A 15,567-nucleotide genomic window follows, 5' to 3' on the forward strand; every position below is an offset into this window, starting at 1 on the left:
GTATACTAGATATATATATATATATACATCACCACACTAAAACAAGAGAAAGAGAGGAATAGAGATACAGTGAAAGAGAAAGAAAAAAAACAAAAAACAAAAAAAGAGAGTATCTGATGGCTGTTGCTTTCACGTATGGCACAATATTTCCGCGAGAATAAAGATCGATAAGCAAAGAGATATCGATAGCATATTAATAACAAAATACCTTTGCAAATAGTATTTTATGGAGAGAAATAAAAGAAACAAAGGAGAATAAACGAAAAGGGAGAAAAATAATATTTATTTCGATATCGAGAATCATGATACCAATAAGAAATTACAATAAAGAGAACAGATTTCATGCGAATTTTATTTAAGCGAATATTTTTTTTCATTTGCATAATTCATTCGTATAATAATATATAGAAAGTTTAGTATAATAAATGTACACTGACAATAAATATTTCATCCTAGTTGAAATATCAGATACCATTGAATTATTTTACGTATATGAACATTAATTTCATAAAATATAAAACTATCTCGATGAATTTATTCTAGGTATTCCATTTTTTTTTAAATATATATACAGGGTGAATCACTAATTCTTGCCACCAAAATAGCTCCTAAAGTATGATAGTTAGCAAAAAAGTTTATAGAACCAAAGTTGCATCAAAAATTCAGTAGTATAACATGACGTCAGTTTTTTTTTGCTAGGTGTAGTCACTTCTGAGATTTAAAGGTCAAGTTTGTTTTTTTAAATAAAATGCTATATTTTATTACATATTTTCTGATAGCAATTGCCGTGGTGAATCCAATGACATACAACATTAAAGTATTTAAAGATGAAGGTCGTTTAAGCCTATCGTTATGGCAGTCCGGTCTGCTGGAGTAACGCTACCAAACGCGGTGTCGCGTCGCTGAAGTAACGCCACCAATCGCGACGCAGCGTCGCTGGGGTAACGTCACCAAACGCGGCTCCTCGCGTGACTCGATAACCCGCGTGTATGAGCACCGTTCAGTGGCGTTACTCCAGCGGCGCAGCGCCGTGTTTGGTGGCGTTACTCCAGCAGACCGGACTGCCATAACGATTGGCTTAAACGACCTTCATCTTCAAATGCTTTAATGTTGTATGTCTTTGGATTCACCACGACAACTGCTATCAGAAAATATGTAATAAAATATAGCATTTTATTTAAAAAAACAAACTTGACCTTTAAATCTCAGAAGTGACTACACCTAGCAAAAAAAACTGACGTCATGTTGTACTATCGAATTTTTGATGCAACTTTGGTTCTATAAACTCTTTTGCTAACTATCATACTTTAGGAGCTATTTTGGTGGTAATAATTAGTGACTTACCCTGTATTCTTTTCTTACAATAAAATCAGGGAAAACGTAAATAAATAATTAAAGAAAATGAATAAATCGTATAATTATAGTAAAACATGTTGAATGCTAGCATATTTACAAATTCGATTTAATAAGTTTTATTCTTTCTATCACCTGCAAAGAAAGAGTCAGAAGTATGCAAATTCTTCTTGAATAGAAGAATAAGTAGTAACTGTCAGTCAGAATTAGGCAATTCGCCGGAGACGACATTACCAGCAAGTAGTAGTAAGTGACGATAGTCAGACGATCGTAAGTCGTCTTTATGCCCGACCAGAATCGTAAAATTTTGCTGCAACGACGTGGAAAAGAAGGAAATAAAGTGAAAAATAAAAAACGTAACAAAAAGAGAAAGCAATACAAATAATATTTTGATCTTTCTCGTAAAAAATAAAAAAGAATAAAAAAACCAGCTGAGAACGGAGAAGAAACTAAAATGCAAGTAATATTATATTTTCTCTCACGACAACCGATTAAATTTTCCTTTCCTACTTGTCCTTTTTCTTTTCTTTATATGCCATCAAATTAATGATTTGTGTTGGTTTTGCGAAATAAAAAAAGAAAATATACGTTTGTACGAAAATACACATGGCACGCACACACATACATAAAGATGCGTTCAATTTCATTTCTCGACAGAATACTCTTCGTTCTCTCAAATTTTAATGAAGCTGCTCGTTAAACGGAGCTTTTAAATCTTCGCTCGCGTAATAGCAGCGATAACGTTGAAAAGTAAATGAAGTGGAAACTGTGAAAGTATCTTAATACCCTGGACGAAAGGTTAACGACGGCAAATACACCCATTGCCGTTCAAATACTTAAGAAAATAAAACTCAGGCGGAGAAGACGTAGTATTCTCTCGATTTTTCTTTCAAAGTATCGAAGTACAATTATATTGTAACGTTATGTTTATCGTTAACGTTGTTATCGAATACTTCATTGATAATCGGTAAGTCTTAAAAACTTACATGCTAATAAATAACAATACTTAGATAAAATGCTCTTTGGAAAATAGTTCTTTTCATTAATGCTCATCCAATTGTCATTTTAAAATCAATATTAACGGATAAGCTTGATTTTGCTATCAGCTCACGACTCGATGAAATTCGAGAAAATTCATGGAAATACGACTGGAAATATTGGTGCAACTGAATACATAGTGAGAGAGAAAGAGAGGAACGAAGGGAGGATGGAGTATGGTAAACCAGCTTTGAACCGAACATTGAATACTTAAGTGTTCGCACACCGTGAAATACTTGTTAACGACATAGTCCATGTTTGTACGTCAACCAAAATGAAACGGTGACTTTTCTTGTTGTTGTAATCCTCTATTGGTGGTAGTGTTGGTACTAGTGTTGCTAGAAAACATCGACCATACCTCAAATTTCTGTCCCAGCTCTTTGTCTCTTTTTCCAATTTTCTATCTCTTTTTCGCAGTAGCGTACATACGGTATTTTCTACAGAAAGGGTCGTGCCAATCCTGTCGCTAGAAAAGGCCGTTTGCTTTTCCCGCTGGAACGTGTCTGTCAATAGAGTTAATTTATTTCTCCGTTCGCGAAATCGAATCAAAAGTCGTGCATACGCGACATACAAACATGTTACTCCTATAACGTACGACGATATATTGTAAGAAGAATGAGATACGTTTATGAAAGTCATGTTATTTTATCGTCTTTCATTTACTACAGTATAAACATTTACGAAGAAAACAAAATCTAAATCTTTTTGATATTTTAACTTACGGACAGCATTAATGAGGCGAATATACTCGATCAATATTACTATCGAGACGAGTAGAAAATGAGATAGAAGATACATTAAATTATAGAATATTAGAGGTTCTCGTTATTTTTAATATTCGACGATGAAAATCTTTCATAAAGACGAAGAGAGAAAGGAAGAGATGAGAGAGTACAAAGAATTCAAGTATAGTTCAGACTAGAATGTTTTAATTAACTACTACTTCAGTAATTATTTAATATTTCTAACATAATGTATTATTAAATTCCTTAAACGTTTATTACATATTATCCTCTAGTGAGTTATATAATATACACATATTTATATCAAGTATATACAATTACATACACGATATTTTATTTTAAATGTTTAGATCAAATATCGGCATTCTGGATATATGAACCTTAGATATATATACAATTTATAAAAAAACGTAAAAAGATAAAGAAGAAGAGATTAAATGAAAGAGATGAATAAACAAAGAAATTAGTTTCATGATTATAAAGCACTCGAAGTAAAGTCAAGATTTTTCGTAAAAGATCTAAACATTTAACGTTTTAATAACGCTAATAATCGGGATATCAACTTTACCAGAAATTTTATATTTTTTTCTTTTTCTGCAAAAGAAATTTTTCAAACTAAACTTCCTCACGATCTAACCTTACCGAAAAAGTAAATAAGGGAAAAAAAATAGACAGTTAAATGGTATATACCATCGGTAAAACCGCATTAACAATGTATATGTGTGTGTATGTATGTGGACTAAAGCACTACTAATACTTGTTTAACAATTCTTAAGCGTGATTAAATGAACCATTGCGTGATATTTTATTTTTTATATTTGCGCAATTAAAGCGCAGCGTTAATATCAGCAAAGAAAAAAAAATTTAGAAAGACCTACTTTCTCTTTTTTTTTTCTTTCCACAACGAACTTGTTTTAGCTGACTTTTCTAATAAATGAACGAAATGTGAGAGAATAAAAGAGGAAATTTCAAATGAGAGAGGAAAAATAGAGGGCGGGAGAGAAAAAAAAGAAAAAGAAAATTAATAATATTTTTATATTTAATGCGGTCAAATATTGTAAAAGTTCGATTGGATATTCCCTGAAGAAATTCAATTGCGTATCAATAAATTTAATTCGTGACGCAATCCTGACGTTATTTGCGGCGTTATCGTATAATCGCAAACAACGGGGATTACTAGACCTAGGTAAAAAGATCGATAGTCGCCTTAAAGTATAAGAAGAAAGAAAAGAAAATAATAAAAACTATTTCAAAAAAGAACAAAATAACACATAAAATTGGAGAAAAAGTCGTCGTGAACTTTGTCCCTTATGTTGCTAATAACCCAAATTAATGATTGATGCTATATCAAATAATAAAATTTAATAAATCAAAAAACATTATACCACATTTTCTGTCGTGATGTTAAATGAAAAATTTCGCATGAAAGGTGTAGGAATAAGGAAGGTACATTCCTTTGAAAAATTCTTCGAAAGCACGCAATTCCGTGTGCGGTCGACGTTGGCAAAAGTAAGAAAAGAAGAAAAAGCTTCCTTTAATTACCAACGGCATGAAAAAGGAATAAAGAAGAAGATCTGTTACCGGAAGACCCGAGAAAAGGAGTAATTAACATGATATCACGCGTGCTGTCCAAAGTCCTAACTACCAACTGAATCCTTTGAATTTCATTACTTTTGTACTTAATTCTACTTCGTGACCCTTTGCGAGTCGACTTCATCGACTTCTTCGACTTTTTGTAAAATAATTTAGCTCATTTATTAGAAAAGTCAGATCAACTACAACTGTTGATAAAAAAAGAAAGAAAAAAAAGGAATAAGAAAGTAATAGGTTCTTCTAAATTTGTTGTTTTCTTCTTGTTTGTATTAACGTTGAACTTTAACACTTTTACTACGGAATGTGCCGCCGGTGGTACATAAGTGATTATCTCATCGGGTGTCTTGTACCACGAGTTGTACAAATGTATTGATTCAATTCATCTCATTCAATTCAGCGTCTTTCAATGAATAAAAGTAGAAATAATAGAACTAAAAATACGAAATACAGTCTCGTAATGAACATGTTTATTACGCAAATACAAAATTTAAGATTTTCCGCTCGAGGACAAGCCGATGGTCCTATCTTTTCGCAAGTCGTTTTTAGCTGTTTTCAAAGACAGCACGAATAAATATTCAATGCCTTCGTGTAATTTTCTAAAATGTTCGTCAATCGACACAAAGAGCTTTGAGAACGTAATTTGATTTTGCGTAAAAGCACAGAGCTCCCGCGTTTTTCGTGCATAGACGTTGCACACATACATATACACGGACACCGATACTTTGCCCATGGATTTATTTTGTGTGAACGTATAACTTCCGAAGCTTTAACACGAATGCGATTTATTTCTCGAGGAAATAAGCGTTCGATCTTTTTTTTCTTCCAATTTTGTTCATTTTCTTTGTTTTTTTTTTTATTTTTTTTACCGCGAAAATTCGCAATCGAGGCAAATGCCCTCTTTGGTAGAAAGCCGATCTAGCGTTTCCAACATTTCTCACATATTTTTTCTCCTCTACTTGCGTTCGAGTCACCTAGCACTTACGCGGATGTGGCGGTATCGATCGCACGCGTTATATTTTGTCACGGCTTTCTACCCAATTCCTATTGTTAATTTTATTTCAAATTATTTTGAGAAAAATGATATTGCGTATTAAAAATTCTAAATGTATACTATATATAGTAAGATGGAAGCATTTCGTTCGAGCTGTGAATATTTTGAAAGTTTTAATGAGAAAGATAAAAGAAAAACAGAGTATAAATATAGGAATAAAAAAAAATATATGTATATATATATATATAGAGAGAGAGAGAGAATACACGAAAAATAAAAATTAACAAAAAATGAAAAAAGGAATAAATAAAAAAAAGCACAAAAGAAAAAAAGAGAAGATGCGTGCGAAAGCAAGCAACGATCTCGTTAGTTCCTCGTCTATATTTTTTATTAATATGCTCGATGTTCGTTCGTTATCTCAACTACAGCACGTAAAACGAGCTACCAATGGCATGCACCCGGCAACCCTTAGATGAAAAACATCTAAAGATATGTAGAAAGTTTACACACAAAGCCGTATCGAGAAACCACATTCTCATAATCGTTTAGCACAGTAAAACGTTGAAAACTCAACTTAATAGAAATAGTTTTCGGGGAAGTGTAATCTCATATCTCGTCTCAACGTTGGGAAATCGAAGCTGGTTTGCTTCCTTCTTCCCCTTTAACATCCCTCAAACCCTCTTTTACTCTCAACCCCACTACTCTTACAGATTTTCTACCCGTTATATCGTCTACGGCTGACTCTTCTTTTCTTACCGTCGCCGAAGCCAAACTTATGCCACGTAAGCTTATTTTCAAGCTATATCGTAATCCCAAGCAGCTAGCTTGACGGGATACGCGCTATTTCTCACTTTTTTCAAGCCGTTGAATCGGCATCCTCCTCCTCATCGGAATATCTAAAAATTTCAAATAAAAAAAAAGTACCTACGACGAAAAAGAAAGAGGGAATGATGAGATATGAAGAAAGGAGATTAAACATTTTCTTGACCACTCGATGATATCGATCTTCGTTCTTTTTTATTTATATTCTATCAATCGCTTTCCAAAGCTTTTTTCTATTCTCGTGGAAGAACGAAATTTAATATTCTATTATTTCGTGATACGATCGCGTACCTATCGATAAATGCCCCATATAATTTAAACTTTTATCAACGATTTAGAATTTGTCTAATTAATGGAATAATGTAATAACAAATAAAATGCATATCGATGAAGATCTAGCGACAAAAAAAGAAAAAAAGAAAAAAACAACACGATAATATTAATGAGCAATTATTATCGATCGTTTACAATAAAAAAGAAAAATGTTAAAAAGGTGAAAGAAACGGAATGGGCAGAAGAACAAGATAAGAATGTAAACTCATGAAGTCGTTAAACGAAAATTTCGCAGACCAGCGAGCTTTCAAGGAGAGGCAACGTTGCGTGCTACGGAATAAATTGCTTCGTTCCACCGACGACGATGACGACGACAAGGATGAAGCCACAAATGTGGAAAAACCTGAGCGGAAGTGAGTGTTAGATATCTCATCACCTCTTCAAAGCTGAAATCGTATTCCGACCTAACGCCAACCGCATTATACGAACCTATACGGAGTAGCTTGGTCGAAAAGCTCAAGCGGAAAAAGAAACTGTGATTTTTGTGAAGCTTGATCGTTTCAAGGAAAGAGAGAAAGAGAAATAGAAAAGAGAGAGAAAGAGAGAGAAAGAGAGAAAGAAATTGTAAGGGGTGCGAGAAGATGGAAAGAGACTCGTTACGTTTTCTAGTCTTGTTGATAACTTCCATCAGGCTACGAGTAGACTGGCGATAAGAGAGAAAAGAAGGCAAAGTTTTTTTTAAAGCATCTCTCTCTCTCTCTCTCTTCTCTCTCTCTCTCTCACTCACTCACTCTTTTTCTCCCTCTCTTTCTCACATGAGCACGCGCGCGCGATTCGCAATTCCCCCGAGGCTCGTGGCTGTGGGCGAACCGGATAAAAATTCATAGGCAACCTTACGAAGATGTTATCATCTCCTTCGTCGCCCTACCCTTCTTCTCTCTCCTCCTTCACGAAGGAAACGAAGAATGCCATCTATTTGAACCAAGAACGACGTCGGCATCGTCAACGATGCCACCGACATAGCCAACGACGACAACGACAACGACAACGACGTCGACGACGACGACGACGAAGACGACGACGACGACGATGACAAAGATGACGAAGAAGACCATGAGAAATATACCAGACGTACATAAAACTGTACAAGATTTCTTCCTTTTCAGTTCTAACTTTTTCTCAAGGAAAGAAAATCGTCAGCTTGTTGATGAATTGCTATCTTTAGAAATAGACTGCAATTATGGCACTCGTTTCTTGCAACACATTCATGCATCTAACTTCTCTTTTCAAGTGCAAAGTAGTTTGATTTGAAATTAGAAGGATTCGGAAGTTTCTCTACGATCTCTCATTAAGTTCTGATAAAGGATCTTTTCTCCTTTCGAGAACGAGTTATTCAAATATCTCTCCTTATTTGCCAACTCTATTTCTATTCCTTTACGAATATCTTCCAAGTATCCTATTACTATTTTGGATACCTTTTCCGATGAAAATGATTCCAAGTATTCTAATTAACTCAATGTTATACTTTTCTTCAATTTAATGCTTTCCAGAAGATTTCATATCTTATAAAATTAATCTAATTTGTCTGAACTATTTTTTAAATTGTGAACCATTAAAACTTGTTATCGTTTAAACTTTCTTTTACAAATCTTAAACGATTGCTAAAAAATGGGAATACTTTCTTGCAATTAATATCTACAAGTAAGAACAAGTTAAAAATATAAGATTTTATAAGCGATAACAATTTCTGAAGATTTTTAATGCTAGGATACCTCGTAAGTAGAACAAAGATTTCCTGAGAAGAAAACTAAAAAGTGTACGTGCAAAAGGAGTATCGACAATCTGTATTAATATTTGCGATAAGCACGAACGATCGTACATTTAGATCTTCCTTAAAATGGAAAGGAATCGAACTGATTCAAAATTTCATAGCAACGATTTTTTTCCAAGTTCGCGAGCAAGATAAGCAATGGGGAAAAAGAGGGATGAGGATCAATAACATCGTCGAATCGGATAACGAAAGCCGTATTCGCTCGTAGCGTAACAGAAGAGAAAGAAGAAGAGGAGTAGGAGGAGATGATCCTTAAGAATAATTCCACTCGACACCGAATTCTCATTATCGACGATTTAGCAGACCGTTTGAGCATCCGGACGAAGCTCTTATATATCCTTCGACACTTATTCAACCTTGCGTCTTCTCTCGTCTTATTCTTTGCGAAGAAAAACGCATTCTTTGTTATTTTGCAAGATATCAAATCGGTGATAGGAGAAAAGAGAAAATGATTCTCTTCTGTGAGATTGTTCGGTACCTAATCTTGGAAAAAAATTAGATCTAAGATTTTCAATACTTACTTATTCTTTTATTTTTAACGAAAGACAATTTTTATATAGTCGCTATTTAATTTCTTTTAATAAAAATTTTAAAAGAATAATATTAAATGAAATTTTTATTAAATTAAACGAATTACGTTAGATGTGAAAATTTCATTTCGAATCTCTTAATAGCAGCACTGAATTATCGACCAAAAAGAAATTTCGGAATAAAATGGTTGAGGGTTGAACCTTAGTAGTTACTTACCGAAAAGGCTTTAAGAAAGACGAGGCACTGAATGATACCCTCCATCGTGTCTCCGGTCAAACAGAAGGTGCCGGTAAGGTGTCGACCCTTACGACCGATCACAGAGCAGAGATTGGCCTGTACAAAGGCGTTTTGCGATCGCGTGGCTGCCGTAAGGGATGGATGGTGAGAACCGGCGCTCATTAGTCGTTCCAGCGAGTCCATTTCTCTTATTCCCTTTTTACGTATCTTCTTTTGGATCACTTTGGATCGCGAAAATCACGCGAGTGATCCTTATTTCGTCCTCGACGATAATTAAATAGATTTTATTTTAAAGACACTTAATCGAAATACATATATCTTATGAAGAACGCAGTAATCCTTATAATAATATATATTTTTTTCACAAAAATTCTTCTTTCACTTATCGCGTAAAGTCAACAAATTTAATCTAGCCATAGCATAAACGTCGTTCAAACATGCAACAGAGTCGAACACTATCCTGAATATCAAATTTTATGACACTGACACGCGTACGTGAGTACGCACACCCTCCAAGGGATATCATAAAATATGTTTACGTTCATAGATATCGTTGGATAGACAGAGGGAGAAAGATAGCGAAAAGTGAAACTTCCTTGTTGCACTCGATGAGTTCCTATGATCAATGCGATGGTCTTTATGGTTCTTGGCTAGCAAAACGCAAACGGTCGTAAAGAAAACTGATTCCTTTGTTACGCCGCCGGCAAATACCTTCGACTTTCACACATTTTACATTCACTTCTTATAGACTTCGTTGACCAAGTTTAATTTTTGGTTCGAACAGTGATCAAAGTTCAATAATAAAATGATATTAACATTCTTTTATGAATGGAATTAGAATTTTTTTATATAGTGAAGTTGTCGATTCAGAGACTGATAGAATTATAGATCCGAAATGCGAAATATTAATCGAATTAATATCCAGAGATAGAATAGATCTTATCAGAATTGAAATCGAATCTTGAATAAATGAAGACTGATCTGATCTTCTTCCTTGCGTCATAACCGTAATATGTTGTACCTATCGAAAGATGCAACCCCGTCGGATGAAAGATAAAATCAACGTTTAATTAGAAGACAAATTCTCGGATTCTCTGATCTATCGTGGACAGCAGGTTGCAGAAGGATTCTGTATTTTTCGTGAAATGGAAAAAATCCTTTGAGGTGGTGGTGCGGCGGGAGATTCGACCGATCGATGAAGATCCGTTTGTTGTGGCGTGGCGTAACGCCTGATCAAGTCGCACATCTCGTAACAGAAAAAGAAAATGCCGATAATTAAGAAAGTATCCATTCTAACTATGATGTTTGTTATTCGTATATCTGTCTTTCGTCCTCAATTCTTCGAGGAATAGTTAATGTATACGACCACTTGTTTCCACGTTTAGAAGAAGCCTCGTACAAGATAGAAGTCGATTATTTTATCGTTTTTCACCAAGTCTTGTCCTTTCTTAAGGTATTACAAGTAAGAGCTGGACAACATGTTTGACATTATCCTCATCTACGTTCAATATCTTCTAACATTAGTTTAAATGTCTTCAATTCTATATTTAACAACGACGACACAGTTATTCTTTTGTTAAATTGACCCAACACAAAGCGAACACGTACACCCACGAATAAGTCCTCTCACGTAACAGTCGCTATCTAGAAATATATCCGTAGAAGCTGATCTTGTACTTCAGGCGCAAGTAAAACTCGCCACTGAAACGAGAAGCATGAAACGACGACAAGAGGGAGCCACGACGACTGAAGGCAGTAGTGGATCGGGGAACAAAACAGAGACCATGTGAGAGTCTGACGAGATCTAAATGCAGTTTCAGAAGTAACGGCAATATTTCATTTCTTGAGCATTAAGCTTTCACAGGTTATAAAAATCATCAATAATAATAGTAGTAATATAGTATTAATAATGTAGTAGTAGTAGTAGCAGTAGCAGTAGTAGTAATAGTAGTAGTAGTAGTAGTAGTTGTAGTAGTAGTAGTAGTAGTAGTAGTAGTAGTAGTAGTAGCAGTAGTAGTAGTAGTAGTAGTAGTAGTAGTAGTAGTAGTAGTAGAGAGAAAAAAGTTATTATTCAATCGATGGATGCATGAATGACGAATAATACACTATCGATTTTCTCTCAAACATAATCGAGATTTTATGCTCGAAAAATGTGTTGAAATGACGAAAATAATTAAATAAATAAATTAAATAAAATGACGAGGACGATTAACACTAAGGGATATTGAAAATAATATAACTTGATTTGTATAATAAGTTAACAGAACGTATGATTGTAGGAGAATGATCAGCTTGCGATCGAAACGTCGAGCTCGGACGACGAAAGCGGACACGCGGAGCCGTATCAGCGTGCTCGCAACGGGCCGGCGTATGACTAGCAGATACTCTCTCAGTGCTAGGGTACGCCTTTAGAAGGGTGGCCGGGTGGGAAACGAGGGATGCTGGGCGACGGCGCGGCCTGCGGCGCCACCCCCAACCACGTCCCCGATATCCCGATCTCGTCTCTCTTCTCTTCTCTGCTCTTCTCTGCTCTGCTCTGCTCTGCTCTGCTCTGCTCTGCTCTGCTCTGCACTTCTCTTCTCTTCTCTTCTCTTCTCTTTTCATTCTCTTCCCACCATTCCTATCTTTCTCTCTCTCTTTCTTCTCTATACTACCACCATTACTACTACCACTACCATTACCATTACCACTACCACTACCACTACCACTCCCACCACCACTACCACCACACCACCATACCGTCACCATACCACCACTAGCATCGCCAGCAGCTATAGCAACGCTACTACTACCACTCCCAAAAGATTCTTATTTGTGATGCTTTTTTCGTTTCTACGATTCTACTTCTACATCTGTTTGTTTGCGTGCGCGTGTACTATCTATCGATGCCTTCTCTTCTCTTCTCTTCTCTTTTCTTCTTTCTTACTTTCTTTTTTTCTTTACTTCTTTCCTTCCTATCAACCTTCTTACTCTATTTCTTCTATCGTTCGGTGCATCCATACTTTATTCTTCTTTGCGGAATTCTTTGACCCCTCAAGCACACGGAATCGTGCGCTAACGACTCAAAAGGGAACTATCTCTCTCTCATTCTTGCCTTTTTTTTCTTTTCTTTTCTTTACCTTTTTATCCTATATTTTCTTTATTTGTCTTTTTACTTGTTCTTTACAAATACAACCGATGACCTATCCAACAGATACTAACTCGTCTTACGAACATACTGTCGCTCACACAATTCAATCTGTTTCATCTTTTGTCATGCCGAAATATTATCGAAATATTGCGAAACTTTTGTCGATACTTGTTTATTTCTTGTCTTCCTTTTATTCTCATTCTTTACGATCAAAATCAAGATCATTCGCGGCTGTTATAATACCTCCAACGTGTTTTTATAATCCTGTTATATGAATATAATCCATGATATTTTATTTAAAAATATATATATATCTATAGGGAAAGTAGGGTTTTCAGGGAATGTGAGCTTGGCCTAGGAATTGGCCACAATTCCAAGCGGTTTTTGGCAACGTAGGAAACAGAATAATTGCTATGGACTTTTCCTAGACATTGTACATAATACTTTGGTATCCTATAAAATATCAAATTACTATTTAAACAAAAATCACACACCCAACCCCCCCCTCAATTCAACACACACCCTGCCCTTACACACACACACACAAAAGCGAGCATGCAACGGATTTTTAAGACTGTGCGTAACGCTATACTATGTGAACCTCTATAAACTGAAACTTAATGCCGGTGTGTGCCGTTATGATAAGGAACAAAAAATACAGATAACAATTCTTCTGTTTCCTACGTTGTCAAAAACCGCTTGGTATTGTAGCCAATGCCTAGGCCAAGCTCACATTCCCTGAAAATATAATATATAATATATATTATATTATATATTACATAATTGATAATAATAACAAACAGATTTTTGTCGAAGCTTCGATATGATTATCGATTAATTAATTCTATTATAAGGATACTTTTATCTTGAGCTTCACTATAATCAATAAACGCAAATTGAATGTTTCAAACGGATCATACTACCCATGAAATCCATTGCTAGTATCAATATTGATCCTTTTCATTGTAGGGAAGGTACTCTTTGAAAGATAATGATTTACTAATGACCTTAAGCGGATTAAGGGAGACTCATTAAGAACATTTTGCGATATTATCAGGAAAGATTTTCGACAAGGAAAGTTTCTATCTAAGAAATAAATAAAATTAACTTTCTGTATAACGAGCTTAATTCATAATCAATTGAATTATATGAAAATGATCTACACTGAGAACCGAACGTTTATTTTTATTTTTATTTTTTTATTTTTGTTTTTTATTTTTACGAATTCCAACGAAACTCTCAAAGAAATAACGAGCATATTCTGAATCAGGGCGATGAAAAAAATGAAATAGAGGGAGAGACAAAGAGAGAGAGAGAAAAAATTGATACTCAACGATATCACTACAAAGGGACCGTCAGATTGACCTTACTCCAATTTTTTCCAAACTTCGCAAGAGAATATTCGTTGTACTTTTTAAAAAAACTAAATATTTAATCAATTTTGGAAAACCGGGGGTAGAAATTTCGCAAAAATGATCTCGTGTCTCCGATGTCGCTGGATCGATTCCTCGACAGGGAAAATTCTCTTTTTTGATCTTTTTTTATTTTTTGTTTTCGTTATTATAAAGTATGTTTAATTAATTTTATTTTTTTTCTGGAGAATGTTATATTAATTTTGAAGAGAATATAATAAAAAAGGGTGGATTTTTATCATAAAATGTGTGAAGTTTCTTCTTTTTGCCAACGTTATTATTTTATTAAGAAATCAACATTATTACGCAAGTTATATAATTAATAATTATAAATAGAATTACAAACAATAAATTACAAAAATTTATTTTTTTACGTGGTTGGAATGATACATTTTTTAGAATAATATTCGTCGTAAAGATAAGACACACAAAACATAATTTTAATCCGGTTTGGCCGGTATTGATTATAAATAAAAAAGATACAAGTACAGTTATTAACAATTAAAAATATATTCAGTTATACAATTACAATAAATTCATCATAGTGTTCAGTATATTACATCGGCTGGCTCTTTAATCTCGTCTTTTCATAATTTAAAGAATTCTTTCGCTGCAATAGATCTTGTTTTATGATCGTTTATCGATATCTAACAATGCACTCGACAACTCTTGTGCGCGTTTGATCCCAAGATTTTTATAGTTTTATTATTTTTCTTGTTAATCGTATCCTTGCTAAATTTGTTTTATTTTCACAGCGGTGAAAAATTTTCCAGAATATTTTACAATCAACATTTAAAAGTGAAAGAGACCAGAAAAAAAACTTTTTCCTGTCAAGGAATCGATCCGACGACATCAGAGACACGAGACCATTTTTACGAAATTTCTACCCCCATTTTTTCGAAAACGGTTAAAGTACGGTTAAGGTATAACGAATATTCTCATGGACTACTACAAGTGTGCAAAGTTTGAAAAAAGGGATCAATTTGACGGTTCCTTGGTAAGATATAACATTACACGGCGGTCACTATTTTTCTTTAAAAACTTTCCTATAGACTTCATAAACTATATCATAATCTAGAAGAAAAGTCGAACAATTAAACGTTCTGCTGTATGCAACGTCACGTTATACATTTAACGGTTAAACGCCCCTTATGGTAGGAAACATTACAGCGCACACCATCAAAGACTGACCGGTGTTTTGCTCTTTCTCAAGCTTACATATACAAATACGCACGCACACACGCACGCACACAAAGAAAACGACACAGAACACGCACGCGTACGCACCTCAGATCCTTGAGCAACTGTACGTTACTTGGAGAAAGCTAATTTCGAAAGTGCATCGTCGAGAAACTGAGAGAAAAAGAGAAAAAGAGGAACTAGATCAAGGAAAGGAACTTTAACATGACCATTTAATAGCAGTTTCCTAACTTTTCTCTTTCGAGTATCCTAATGACGGAAAGATTTTATGCTACTCGAAAGGGAGACGATGTGGAAGAAAAGAGAAGAAAATACCGACTTGCTTTCCCTCTACTTTGTTTCCGATACTACCTACAGAAGAGTTTTCTTCCTGAGTTTCTCAATGTTTCCGTTTTCTACAATTTCGAATTTCT

At 34.6% G+C, this 15,567-nt stretch overlaps 1 protein-coding gene across 18 annotated transcripts in view; it reads right to left on the reverse strand.

Moving 5' to 3' along the window:
* The window catches only part of LOC122521485 (neurobeachin), a 310,344-nt gene that overhangs the window by 183,789 nt on the left and 110,988 nt on the right, over positions 1 to 15,567 (reverse strand). For 15 of the 18 annotated variants that reach the window (XM_043642286.1, XM_043642278.1, XM_043642287.1 and 12 more), the window contains exon 1: positions 9,392 to 11,365. The exons of 1 other annotated variant lie outside the window; for it this stretch is intronic. In XM_043642286.1, coding sequence (XP_043498221.1) covers positions 9,392 to 9,595 — 204 coding nt within the window. In that variant the 5' untranslated portion in view covers positions 9,596 to 11,365. Of the gene's footprint in view, positions 1 to 9,391; positions 11,366 to 11,679; positions 11,776 to 15,567 lie in introns of those variants that run through there. 2 more of the 18 variants (XM_043642270.1, XM_043642269.1) reach the window with 2 other exon arrangements.

This window comes from Polistes fuscatus, unplaced genomic scaffold, assembly GCF_010416935.1.
Source record: "Polistes fuscatus isolate 324 unplaced genomic scaffold, CU_Pfus_HIC Scaffold4, whole genome shotgun sequence".
In the NCBI taxonomy this organism is placed as follows: Eukaryota; Metazoa; Arthropoda; class Insecta; order Hymenoptera; family Vespidae; genus Polistes; species Polistes fuscatus.